The sequence below is a fragment of the Pan paniscus genome, chromosome 15 (assembly GCF_029289425.2).
Source record: "Pan paniscus chromosome 15, NHGRI_mPanPan1-v2.0_pri, whole genome shotgun sequence".
Classification (NCBI taxonomy): domain Eukaryota; kingdom Metazoa; phylum Chordata; class Mammalia; order Primates; family Hominidae; genus Pan; species Pan paniscus.
In genome coordinates, this window is record NC_073264.2 from 92330685 (window position 1) to 92344932 (window position 14248).

Here is a 14248-nt window from a genome sequence, read left to right on the forward strand (position 1 = left end):
AGGAGTTTGAGACCAGCCTGGATAACATGGTAAAACCCTGTCTCTGCTAAAAATACTAAAATTAGCCAGGCGTGGTGGTGGGTGCCTGTAATCCCAGCTACTCAGGAGGCTGAGGTGGGAGAGTCGATTGAACCCAGGAGGCGGAGGTTGCAGTGAGCCGAGATCGTACCACTGCACTCCAACCTGGGTGACACAACAAGACTCCGCCTCAAAAAAAAAAAAAAAAAAAGAATAAAGTCAATAAAGTCACATCTCAAATTCCAGTATATTCGCAGTGCTAAAACCAGTTCTTAATAACTATTCTAGAGTGTTTCACATTGCCTGAAATCTAACAAAGGAGAGTCTTTAAAGAATAAAATTAACATAAATCAAAGCAAAATGTAAGTGCCATAAGGAAAAATAGAAACGACGCCATAAGGAAAAATAGAAATGATGCTCACAGAGGGTTCCAAACCTAACATTTGCTGGAAAGCAAAGCAAGATGGCTTCATGAGTTTTAAGAATCCAGTAAACACTTCCTGATATCCATGGGTTAAATTGATGGAATCGCCTAGAGCTCTAGCTATAGCTGTGGCTGTATCTCACTTCTTTTCAACCCATATTCAACTCATCTTTACTTTCCTAGAGATTAGAGGCAACTGTTTAAATGGAACTTGATGTAGCTATAAACCAGCTTATTCTGACCTTGGTGCCAGCAGGTGGTATAGAGAGTGCTTAGGCTGAGTTGATGGCCAGGTGCCATCTTGCCTATCAACAGTGGGCTAGATGAGGGTAGGCTGGACTTGATGAAGTGAAGTAGTGGCTGGGCTCAGACCCTCCTGCTGTGTGTTTTAGAGACCCCACTGGCTTTTGCCAGCATCCCAGGCTGCACAGTTATGACTGACCTGAAGGATGCAAAGGCTCCACCTGGTTGTCTCACCCCAGAGAGAATTCCAGAGGTCCATCACATTTCCCAAGATCCTCTGCACTACAGCATCGCGTCAGTCTCCGCTTCTCAGAAGATCAGAGAACTAGAGTCTATAATCGGCATAGACCCAGGTAAGAAACAACACATTTGCACCTGGAGAAAATCACCACTGATGTAATTTTCAGTGAAAAAGGTGGGATGCAAAATGTATCCACAGGATGATTTTTTAAATGTTGATACTGCATATAAATCTCAAAAAGACTAGAATTAAATACACCAAAATACTGACATTGGTGGTCTCTAGGTAGTGCTATTATGAGTGATTTTTGCTTACTTTTTCTTTCTTTCTTTCGTTCTTTCTTTCTTTCTTTTCTTTCTTTCTTTCTCTCTTTCTTTCTTTCTCTTTCTTTCTTTTCTTTTCTTTCTTTTCTTTCTTTTTTTTTTTTGAGACAGAGTCTTACTCTATTGCCCAGGCTGGAGCAATGGCGTGATCTTGGCTCAAGTGATTCTCCTGTCTCAGCCTCCTGAGTAGCTGGGATTACAGGCACGCTCCACCACACTTGGCTAATTTTTGTATTTTTAGCAGAGACAGGATGTCACCATGTTGGCCAGGCTGGTCTTAAACTGCTGACCTCTTGATCCGCCCACCTTGGCCTCCCAAAGTGCTGGGTTTACAGGCGTGAGCCACCGTGCCCAGCCTTGCTTTCTTCTTTATGGCTTTTTCTTTCTTTCTTTCTTTCCTTTTTTTTTTTTGAGATGGAGTCTCGCTCTGTCACCCAGGCTGGAGTGTGGTGGTGCAATCTCAATTCACTGCAACCTCCATCTCCCGGGTTCAAGTGATTCTCCTGCCTCAGCCTCCTGAGTAGCTAGGACTACAGGCATGTGCCACCCCACCTAGCTAATTTTTGTATTTTTAGTAGAGTCGAGGTTTCACCATGTTGGCCAGGCTGGTCTCGAACTCCTGACCTCAGGTAATCCACCCATCTCGGCCTCCCGAAGTGCTGGGATTGCAGGTGTAAGCCACCATGTCCAGTAGTTTTTGGCTTTTTCTTGTTGTTCTAAACTTTAACACTAAACGTGAGGAAGTTCGTTGAGTTTATTTGCTGGGCATGTTGCCAGCCAGAAGCAGATGGGGTTAGGTAGTAAGAAAAAAAGAGAGAATGGTTTCTAGGTAGGCAACTGCCACCATTAAAAAAGGTTATTTATGTAGTTTATTATTATTATTTAGAGATGGGGGCGTGGTGTCTCACTATGTTGTCCAGGTTGGTCTTGAACTCCTGGGCTCAAGTGATTTTCCAGCCTCAGCCTCCCAAAGTGCTGGGACTACAGGCATAAGCCACCCAGCCTGTCCTCTATGGATTTAGTGATGTCCCTAATCTCCCCCTTTTGTGCCATTGCCCTGGGGTTGGGCATGGAATAGATTAGTTGTGTACTGGATAGCAGGGATAGTGATGGGGTGGGATTACTTCTCCGGGGATCCCAGTGGGGCAGGACCCTACAGCCACAGCCTCACAACAGTTTGCAGTCAACTTGTATATTGTATAACGCATCTCAGGGGAAGGATAGCCCTTCTGTGGCTTTGGAGCCACTGGCCTTCTGTACATGAGAGAGGGCTGGTGGGATCCCCTAGGGGACCTGCTGATTCCAATTAGTTATTTTATTTTATTTTATATTTTATTTTATTTATTTTTATTTTATTTTATTTTATTTATTTTATTTTATTTTATTTTTTGAGACAAGATCTCACTCTGTTGCCCAGGCTGGAGTGCAGTGATGCGATCTTGGCTCACTGTAACCTCCACCTCCTAGGCTCAAGCAATCCTCCCACCTCAGCCTCCTGAGTAGCTGAGACTACAGGCCGGCACCACCATACCTGGCTAATTTGTTGTTGTATTTTTAGTAGAGACGGGGTTTTGCCATGTTACCCAGGCTGGTCTCAAACTCCTGAGCTCAAGTGGTCTGCCCACCTCAGCCTCCCAAAGTGCTGGGATTACAGGCATCAGCCACCATGCCCGGCCCTGCTGATTCCAATTAGAAAGAGGTTTGCTAAAAGCTGGTTGAGGGGCTTTTAACTTCCTGCTGTGTCTTCATTTAAGGGCTGAATTTCTAATCCCAGGTGGCCAGCAGGGACTGCAGTTTCACCCGCCATTGTGTGTGGTAATCCCTTTGTTGGCAAACACTCATGAGAGAATTACGGTGTAGCCCATACCTCAGTTTCCTCATCAGCGTAACAGGAGTGATGACAATTATGCCTGCCTCTCTGGGTTGTGATGCATAATAAGGATAATGGTGTCACCTACCAAGTTGTACTGTGCCAGGCAACAGGCTGCAAGCATTTATGCGTTTCATCTTATTAAATTCTCCCAGTGACTCTACGTGGAGGCAGCTATGATTAACTTCATTTAACAGGTGAGGAAACTGAGGCAGATAAGGTACAAAGACTTTCCAAAATCCACATACCTAGTAGGTGGTCAGGGCAGAACTTGAACCCATGTCTGCTGACTTCAAGTCTATGATTTATACCTGTCAGCTAAATTAGAATCTCAGTGGAAACGGTAAGTCACAGTCTTGCCTGGGCAGTTGAAAGAGTGCTTTAGCGACTCCTGGTTCACACCCCAGTCCCTCTTCTGGACCTTCTCATGGGCCGTGCTCCTAAACCTGGGGTACAAACCGCCCTTGGCACCTGGAATGACTGGAGAGGAGAAGGCATATGTGGCCTCCCCACCGGCCCACCTGACTCTCATTCCCCAGAGTCAGGTGAGCCAGTGGGAAGATCCAGGTAGCTACCTGCATCAATGGTGGCCGACCTCCGTGGAGAGCTGAGGGGTGAGGCCAGCCTGCAAAGCAGCGGTCAGCAATCTGGGCCAGACTCCGAGGGCCCAGACAGGACTGATTCCAGCACCAGTTTAAAGCCTACGGCAGCTGGGCAGAACCCCAAAACAGACAGGCTGGGACCTTCCCCTGCTGGCCAGCACTGTCACGAATCTGACAGTGCAGACCAGCCCTAGAAATACCTAATTCTTGGGAGGCCGAGGTGGGAGGATCACTTGAGGTCAGGAGTTCAAGACCAGCCTGGGCAATGCAGAGAGATCCTATCTCTAGAAAAAACAATAATAATAAAAATTAGCTAGGTGTGGTGGTGTCACACGCCTGTGGTCCCAGCTACTGGTGAGGCTGAGATGTGCAGATCGCTTGAGTTCAGGAAGTTGAAGCTGCACTGAGCCATGATTGTATCACTGCACTCCAGCCTGGGCAGTAGAGCAATACCCTGTGAAAGAAAGAAAGAAAGGAAGAAACAAGGAAAGAAAAGAAAGAAAGAAAAGGAAGGAAGGAAGGAAGAGGGGCGGGGAGGGAGGGAGGGAGGGAGTCTGATTCTGGAAGGAAGGAAGGAAGGAGTCTGATTCTGGAAGGAAGGAAGGGAGGGAGGGAGGGAGGGAAGGAAGGAAATGTCTGATTCTCTCCCCTGGGCCTAGGAGCAAAAGTTGTCTTCCAATGACAGGGGCATCTGTATAACTAAATTTCTTGCTGAACCAGTGGACATAGCTCTTTGCCTGTTTGTCTTCTGTTAGGTTGTTCATTCATTAGTTCATTCTGTAGAGAATTTGGTTTCCTTTACATATAATCCTATAGTAAATTAAGGATATAAACCCACCACAGCTACACCTCATAGGTTATGCTCATGACTGTGTATACATAAAGTATCTTACATAGTTGATCCCCTGGGTGGATTTTTTTTTTCTTTTGAGACACAGTCTCACTCTGTTGCCCAGGCTGGAGTGCAGTGGTGTGATCTTGGCTCATTGCAACCGCCACCTCCTGGGTTCTCGTGCCTCAGCCTCTCAACGTAGCTGGGATTACAGGCATGTGCCACCATGTCTGGCTAATTTTTGTAATTTTAGTAGAGCTGGGGTTTCGCCATGTTGGCCAGGCTTTTCTCGAACTCCTGGCCTCATGCAATCTGCCCACCTCGGCCTCCCAAAGTGCTGGGATTACAGGTGTGAGCCACTGTGCCCAGCCAGATTTTTTTTTTTTTTTTTTTTTTTGAGACAGGTTCTTGTTCTGTCCTCCAGGCTGGAGTACAGTGATGCAATCATAGATCACTGCAGCCTCACTCTCCAGGGCTCAAGGTACCCTCCCACCTCAGCCTCCCGAGTACCTGGCACTACAGGTGCGCACCACCATGCTGGGCTAATTTTTAATTTTTTTTTGTAGAGATGGGGTCTCCCTGTGTTGCCCAGGCTGGTCTTGAACCCCTGGGTTCAAACAATCCTCCCTCCTCAGTCTCCCGAAGTGTTGAGATTACAGGCATGAGCCACCGCTCCTGGTGCTCTGGGTGGGTATATTTTTTAAAATTTCTGCCATACCTTCTCTTTCACAAACATTCTTACCCAAGCTGATGGCTCTCCATTTAGCACAGAGTCATGAGGGAAGATGAATTATTAACTCTACCATTAGCTCAGATTAAAAAAAAAAAAGTAATTGGGAAGTAAATTTATTGCAGATGTGGTGCACCCATTGCTTAATAAAACAAGCTAAGAGGTCAGCCACAAACACCACCCATCAATGCTGTGCAGACTGCAAGACAAAGCTTGAAGGATGAGGCTGGGGGAGGCAGATTTACAGCTGTTGGATGTGTTGATGTCATCTGTTAAGGACCATCTTTAATCCTCAAGAACAACAGATGCTTTTGATCCCCACTATATTAAATAAGCAGATAGAAGATTCATAACAGCATCTTGAGCGTTACTCACTGGGCATAATAATAGACCCACTCAGTCATTTTTGAGAGGATGTTGGCTTGCATTTGAGGTGCCTGGGGAATATGAAGGGATATAGGGTTTATAGTAATGATTTTTGCACTGATGATAAAATCATCATAAATGTATTTACCAATTTACAGTTGACCAAGTTCTCACTCTCCTCTTCTCCCTTTGGTGCTCACCATGCCCTAGGAAGTAGGTTACATCCCAATTTTTTTATTTAAAAATGTTGTTATTCTTCTCCTCGCCCCCGCTTTTTTTGAGACAGAGTCTTGCTCTGTCACCCAGGCTGGAGTGCAGTGGTGCGATCTCAGCTCACTGCAGCCTCCGCCTCACAAGTTCAAGTGATTCTCCTGCCTCAGCCTCCTGAGTAATTGGGATTACAGGTGCACACCACCATGCCCGGCTAATTTTTGTATTTTTATTAGAGACGGGGTTTCACCATGTTGGCCAGGCTGGTCTCGAGCTCCTGACCATGGATCAGGTGATGGATCAGGTGATCCATCTGCCTCAGCCTCCCAAAGTGCTGGGATTACAGATGTGAGTCACTGTGCCTGACCTAAAATTTCATTTTACAAACGTTCCACTATTTTATTAATATGCTGTTATTTAATACCATAAACAGTGCTGTGATGAACATCCTTATGACTAAGTTTGTGAACATGCCCATGATGACTTTGTTAGGAACAGTGGGCACGAGAAGTGACTCGCTGGCTCCAGTGGAATGCACAAATCTAAGACAGAAATCACCCTCCAGACAGCACTGCTCCAGTGTCCACTCCTCCCAGCACACTATGTGATGGGCCATGTCCCTGTGACCCTCCTACACCTGGACTACCTCCCACTCTCCATGTGGGAAAACTGAGGCTCAGAGAGGTCAAGGGATGAGGCCAAGGTCACACAGCTACGATATGCCAGCATCTGGACTGGAATGCAAGTTTCCCGGTCCTAAATCAGGAACTGTTCCTCCATAACAGAAATCCAAACCCCATGTCTTCTTCTTCTTCTTTTTTTTTTGAGACAGAGTCTTGCTCTGTCACCCAGGCTGGAGTGCAGTGGTGCGATCTCGGCTCACTGCAACGTCCACCTCTCTAGTTGAAGCGATTCTCCTGCCTCAGCCTCCCAAGTAGCTGGGATTACAGGCGCCCACCACCATGCCTGGCTAATTTTTGTATTTTTAGTAGAGACGGGGATTCACTATGTTGGCCAGGCTGGTCTTGAACTCCTGACCTCGTGATCCGCCCACCTCAGGCTCCCAAAGTGCTGGGATTACAGGTGTGAGCCACCCCGCCCAGCCAACCCCGTGTCTTTCATATTCTCCAGGCACCTCAACTATAATTCAGCGTCCTCTCATGTCCCTTCAGTCCACTGCTGATTTCAGCCACCGCTAGAGTACAAGTTCTGTGTCCCACACACTGCCTTTGCATGCACTGTTTTGCTCTGAGGTGACCTGAATGTAGACAAAGGCACAATGGGACCTCATGAGGGCGGCTGCCTGGCTTGGTGGCCACTGGTGGGCATCTGTAGCACACACCGCAGCTTCCCCACTCGTATCCTCTGGGCTGCTTGGGTTCACCTGCATAGAATTATGGGTGGCTTCCAGCACGACAGCCTCTTACCATAGGCTCGGGTCTCTGCTCCATCTGAGGATGCCCTTTGTCCCTCCAGAGTCTCCCTCATCACAGCAGGCACAGCCTGGTAGTGCAGAGGACTCAATGCCCTAATAGGCAGGTGGGTAAATGCCCAGTCTCCTGTCCTCCGAGGACCCCACAGTTTCTTAGAGAATCTCAAGCTGTGCTGAGCCCCAGTTGCCTTTGAAGTTAACTTGCTCACTCACAATCCTTTACTTTTTTTTTTTCTGCTTTCCCCATCTTCTCACTTGCATTTCCTGGGATCACCTCCCACTGAAATACTTGTGCCCAGGTCCTTGTGTCAGGGTCTTCTTTGAGGGAATCCCCAACTGATGGTACTGTCTGTACCATTTCCCTTCCCTCTTATATTTTCCCTGTATTAGTTAGGTTTTGCTAGAGTGCTATAACCTAGAAGCCCCAGGATGCTTTGCTCAAATACAACAGAAGTGTGTTCCTCTCTCACACAGCAGGCCAGGGTGGGTCTTCCAGGGTGAGTGTCCTGGGTCAGCAAGAAGGGGATCTGCTCCACTCAGTCACTCAGGGACCCTGCAGGTCTGCCGTTACATCCTGTGACCCCCAGGAGGTTCTGGCTGTCAATACTCCAGCCGCCAGGAAAAGGGAACGAGCTTGGAGGTGCGTGTGGGAGGTGCATGCCAGGCCCAGAGGTGGCATGCGTCACTTCCATCACGATCCAGTACAGAGAACCCAATCTCGTGGCCACACCTGACTGAAGGGAGGCTCCTCAGCCATTTACCCCTCTCTCCTTCACTGCTAGGGTCAGGGGGCGGGGGTAGAATACACTGTGGCAAGCAATTTGCAGTCTCTGCCACAGCCCTCAAAAAAACAAAGCAAATGAACTAAAAACCCAAACTACTCTTACTGTAAAGTTTCTACTTTAAAAATAATCACTTTTGGCTGGGTGTGGTGGCTCACGCCTGTAATCCCAGCACTTTGGGAGGCCAAGGTGGGAAGATTGCTTGAGCCCGGGAGTTTGAGACCAGCCTGGGCAACATAGCAAGGTCCTATCTTTTTAAAAAATGCCAAAAAAAATTAGCGGGCTGTGGTGGCGCGTGCCCGTAGCCCAGTTGTTCAGGAGGGTGAGGCGGGAGGATCACGTGAGCCCAGGAGTTTGAGGCTGCAGTGAGCTGTGATCACGCCACTGCCTTCCAGCCTGGATGACAGAGCAAAACCCTATCATAAATAAATACATACATACATAAAAATAATTTTAAAAATATAGTTACTTTTACATTCTATTTTTGTCATTTCAGGGAACCGGGGGATTGGGCACCTGCTCTGTAAAGATGAGCTGCTGAAGGCCTCTCTCTCGCTGTCCCATGCCCGCTCAGTGCTCATCACCACTGGGTTCCCCACACATTTCAATCATGAGCCTCCAGAAGAGACAGATGGCCCACCAGGAGCTATTGCTCTGGTCGCCTTCCTGCAGGCCTTGGAGAAGGAGGTCGCCATAATCGTTGACCAGAGAGCCTGGAACTTGCACCAGAAGATTGTTGAAGATGCTGTTGAGCAAGGTAAGCAGTGAGATGGGCTTGGTCCATTTCCCCAAGTGGGCTTTGTGGACGGAGGCTGGAGGGAATCAGCATCTGCAGTACAGAGCATTCTCCTTCCAGCTCAGAACAACTCCGTTGTAAGCTGCATAGCTTGATTTCATAGACGAAGAGACTGAGGCTCTGAGAGGTCCAGGGGATTTTCCCTGGTGGAAATGGTGAGCTGGAATTTGAACTTGGGTCCACCAGGCTCCAAAGCATGGGATCCTTCCTGCACACCTGCTGCTGTCCCTTTGCAGTGTGGGGAATGACCTGCCGAGTATTCTTAGCATTCCGGGGCAGCCCTGGACCACCAGAGCTGGGGAGAGTAGTGGAGTATGAAGTAGCTGAAAGGCTCAGACAGCAGTCCCACCTGGTCGTGATGGGCAGCGCTGCACCTGGAGCACCCAGGTGGGCGTTATTGCTGTAGGTGTTGGAGACGCGAGGCTGTAATTCCACTATCCGTGTAGCCAGATCAGCCTCGGGCTCAATGTGAACAACCGCTGCTCACCTCACCTCCATCCTGCAGGAAGTGTTATCAGGCATGAGCTGGAAGCCTGGTGAATCTCACCTGCCTCCCGCTACCGATCGCTCTGTGTCCCTCAAAATGCATTCTTCAGAGGTATGTTTTTTCCTTTTAGCATTCAAAAAGGGCTTTAAACTCAGTAAGGCATACCCTAAAGCAGCCATTATGTCAGAAGTTTCCAAAAGCCTGTGTCTGTACGTGTAGAATCCACTTCATGCAACAAATGTGTGTTGAGCTCGAGTATGTGCCAGGCACTCTGTTAGGTTCTTGAGATCCACCCGTGAGCAAAACTGACAACAGTCCTGCCCCCACGGAGAGTATCTTCCAGTGGAGTGTGACAGACAAGAAACAACTTGTAAGATGAATGCACAGTGTGTTCGAGTGATGATGCCATGGGGATAATGGACCAGGATGAGGAGACTGGAGAGTGAGGGGCTGGGCGGTGGCAGCAGTGGGGGGCAGCTGTCACTTTACACAGAATGGCCAGGAAGACCTCCTGGAGGAGGTGGCCTTTGAGTCCAGAATTCAGGTTGATGATGAGGGCGTGAGGCTTGGGCTGGCTGAGGGAAGGGCATCCTGGACTGTGGCAGTGGCTGGGGCAGAGGTCATTAGGTGGAGTGGGGGCCCAGTGGGTTTAAGAAAGGATGACATGCTGGCTGACTGGCCTGGAGTGAATGAGGAAAAGAGAAGTGGGACGAGGGACAGAGAGGTAACAGGGACCAGATGGGACAGGGCCTCGCAGGACCCTGTGGGCAGCTGGGCTTTTGTTCTGGGTGAGATGGGGAGCCTGGGATTTCTCTGAGTCAGGGACAGCCATGTTCTATGTGGGTTGTAAGCAATCACTGGGGTGCAGAGACAAGGGTGGAAACGGGAGACTGGTGAGTTATGGAAGGTGGGAGAGGACGGTTTGGAGTGGAGGTGCCTCATGGCACATCCCTTCAGCCGCACTTCTGATTTCAGCTGCCACTGCGGTGGATGTTCTGAGTCACACTGACCCGATTGGACCCCGCCACAAGCTAGGGCCCTGCAGGGCCTCTCCAAAGCCATGTGGAATCACTGGCTGATGGCTTCAGGGCACCCTCAACCCCTGGGGGACAGGACCTGAGGTGTAAGTGACACATGCTACAACTTGGATGACCCTCGAGGACATCTTGAGAAGTAGATTAAGCCAGTCATATTGTATGACTCCACGCATATGACGTGCCTAGAGTAGGCAAACTCACAGGGCAGAAAGTAGAATGGTGGTTGCCAGTGGCTGGGAGGAGAGGGAAATGGGGAGAGTTGTTTATAGGTACAGGGGTTCAGTTTGGGATGATGAGAAAGTTCTGGAGATGAATGGGGGTGATGGTTGCACAACAATGTGAAATATTTTATGCTACTGAACGATACACTTGAAAATGGCTAAAACAGGCCAGGCACAGTGACTGTCTTTTGGACAGTCCCCTGTCTTTTGGAGACACATAGGTCCTGGTGGAACTGAGGCCCCACTCCCTAGAGCAGCAACCTTGAAGGTGCACGTTCCCTCCTTCCCAGCCTCATTCTCCCTGTTCCCTCCCACATGCTTCGTGGCACCATCTCCCAAGAGACCATCTGCACCCAAGTCTCAAGTTCTGGTTTCAAAGAAACCCAAAGAGACAAAAAGTACAGATACAGAGGGCAGGGGGTATTGTGAGAAGTAGCCAGATGCTGTATCTATTTTGCAGGTACAGTCAACATGATTTCCAGATGGATTGGGTGTGGGTGTGAGGAGAAAGGATCAGGGCTTGCTCTAAGGTTTTCGGCCTGGTAACTGAAAGGATGGAGTTGCTGTGAACTGAGATGGGGAAGACTGGCAGGTTTAGGGGTAAATCAAGAGTCCAGGTTTGACATTTGTGCCCTGATGGAAGGATTGTAAAATGGTGCAGATGCTATGAAAAACAGATGGCAGTGGCTCAAACAATTAAAAACAGCAAATACCATATGGTCTAGCAATTCCACTTCCAGGCATATACCCAAGAAAAAGGAAAGCAGGGACTCAAGAGGTATTTGTTCCCTAATGCTCATAGCACTTTATTTGCGACAGTCACAAGGTGGAACCAAACCAAGTGCCCATCAATGGATGAACAGATAGATAAAATGTGGTATATAATTATTACTCAGCCTTAAAAAGGCAGGAAGTTCCGACACATGCTACAACATGGATGACCCTCGAGGACATCTTGAGAAGTGGATTAAGCCAATCGTATTGTATGACTCCACGCATATGACATGCCTAGAGTAGGCAAACTCAGGGCAGAAAGTAGAATGGTGGTTGCCAGTGGCTGGGAGGAGAGGGGAATGGGGAGTTGTTTATAGGTACAGGGGTTCAGTTTGGGATGATGAGTAAGTTCTGGAGATGAATGGGGGTGATGGTTGCACAACAATGTGAAATACTTTATGCTACTGAACGATACACTTGAAAATGGCTAAAACAGGCCGGGCACAGTGACTCACGGCTGTAATCCCAGCGCTTTGGGAGACCGAGACAGGCAGATCGCTTGAGGTCAGGAGTTCAAAACCAGCCTGTCCAAAACCCCATTTCCACCAGGACCTGTGTGTCTCATAACAAAATCCCATTTCTACTAAAAATACAAAAATTAGCCAGGCGTGGTGGCTGGTGCACACCTGTAATCCCAGCTACCTGGAAGGCTGAGACACAAGAATCGCTTGAACCCCGACAGTGGAGGTTGCAGTTAGCCGAGATCGCACCAATGCACTCCAGCCTGGGTGACAGAGTAAAACTGTGTCTCAAAATAAATAAATAAAAAGGCTAAAATGGTGAATTTTGTGTTGCACGTATTTTACCATAATTTTTAAAAGAATGCAGGTTTGACCCTGTTAGGTATGAGGTGCATCTATTAGACACACAGTGGAGAAGTCAAGGAGGCAGTTAGTGATATATAAAGAGTTCAGGAGAGCAGCGTGGGCAAGGAGAAATTGGGAGGCTGTTGGCGTGTTGGTGGGCTCTCAAGTCAAACTACTGGGTGAGATCACTGTGGAAATAAATGGAGGCAGAGCAAAGGACCCAGGATTGCGTCCTGGGTCTCCCTGTGTTAAGAGGATGAGGAGAAGGGCAGAACAGCCAGTGAGGGAGACAAGAAGGAGCGGCGCTGAGGCCAGAGGAAAGGCAAGGGGCCGTGTTTCCGTAGGGCAGAGAAAGGCCTCGGGAGGAAGGGCTGCCTACGGCGTAGAGCACCACTCACAGGCCAACCTCATTTCCATCTGACAACGGTGTTGCTGGGTATTTTCAGCTGCCCCCTTCCCAGAAGTCACTCTGCCCTCTCTGCTCACCTGACAGCCTGGCTTGGAGACGCCTGCCAGACTCCACTCAGAGCTGGGTCTTGTCTCTTGTCCTCATGGGAGCTCAGAGGGTAGAATTTGCTATATTGGATTCTACAGAACTTACATTACATTTGGATGAAGAAAGTAAAAGCAATTTGGCCTTTTAATGAAAATTATTTCAGCTCCGTTTTTAATAACCAAAGCCTAGGAAAAGTTTTAAAGAGGCTGGGTGCAGTGGCTCACCCCTGTAATCCCAGCACTTTGGAAGGCCAAGGCAGGCAGATCACCTGAGCTCAGGAATTTGAGACCAGCCTGGCCAACATGGTGAAACCCTGTCTCTACCAAAAAATACAAAAATTAGCTGCGTGTGCTGGCACGCGCCTGTAGTCCTAGCTACTAGGGAGGCTGAGGCAGGAGAACCGCTTGAACCTGGGAAGTGGAGGTTGCAGTGAGCTGAAATTGTACCACTGCACTCCAGCCTGGCTGACAGAGTGATATTCCATCTTAGAAAAAAAGTTTTAAAGCTGACTAGGCATTGTCATTTCTTTCCTGTCTTGAGCATAGACAGACCATAGCTCTTTCTTCATAGCTCAGAAGTGGGAACCTCATCTTGCCCAGACCCTCCTTTTTGGGGATTCTCCTGTGTCCTTTCTCGTGTGTTCCCCACTTTGGGATACATTATGTTCCCTGCCCTCCTGGACTCCCTGGTACTTTTTACTAGTATCCTATATCCTTGATCCAATTTTGAGGCAGTAAGAAAGAAACATCCTTTATTAGCACTGACCGTGTGCACGACGGCCAGCCAGGTAGTTAGCACACAGCATGTCATTGCCCTGTCGCGGTAGTCCTGGGAGGTGGGTGTTACCCCATTTTGTAGAGGAGGTAACCAATGGCTGACATAGCTTGCCCAAGGTCACATAGCAAGGGAATGATGTGATGTTCCCACCGAGGGCTGTTTGGCTCTAAGTTCAGCCCCCTTTCCAGATTGGCAGGCTGCCCCTCATAGCACAGGGAAGGGCTGGGTCATTCCCCTTTGTTGTGACTGTCCCCCAACCCCAAATTGCCAGCTTATGGCTTCACATGTAGAATGTGTTCCGTGAGCATCACGATGACTAACAGCTACTTGCCTTCCCCACTTAGATGTGGGCTGAGGTTAGGGAGGGGGGATGGGGAAGGAGCCACAGTAAGGGATCCTTTTTTTTTTTTGAGACAGGGTTTTGCCTTGTCGCCAGGCTGGAGTGCAGTGGCGCGATCTTGGCTCACTGCAACCTCCGACTCCCGGGTTCAAGTGATTCTCCTGCCTCAGCCTCCTGAGTAGCTGGGATTACAGGCGCCCGCCACCACGCCCAGCTAGTTTTTCTAATTTTAGTAGAGACAGGGTTTCACCACATTGGCCAGGATGATCTCAATCTCCTGACCTCGTGATCTGCCCGCCTCAGACTCCCAGAGTGCTGAGATTACAAGTGTGAGCCACGTGCCCGGCCAGTGAGGGATTCTTTAAGATTTCTGACAATGATTCTTGTTCCTCATGCCAACTTGCCCCATTGACCCACTGGGGTGGCAGTGGCAGCTCCCAA

The 14248-nt window shown here is 48.7% G+C and overlaps 1 protein-coding gene across 11 annotated transcripts in view; it reads left to right on the plus strand.

Moving 5' to 3' along the window:
• DGLUCY (D-glutamate cyclase) overlaps nt 1-14248 on the plus strand; it is a 172925-nt gene that overhangs the window by 128241 nt on the left and 30436 nt on the right. For all 11 annotated transcript variants that reach the window (XM_024925412.3, XM_008958194.4, XM_055097947.1 and 8 more), the window contains exons 8-9: nt 835-1038; nt 8570-8830. In XM_024925412.3, the coding sequence (XP_024781180.1) occupies nt 835-1038; nt 8570-8830 (465 nt within the window). The remainder of the gene's footprint in view (nt 1-834; nt 1039-8569; nt 8831-14248) is intronic.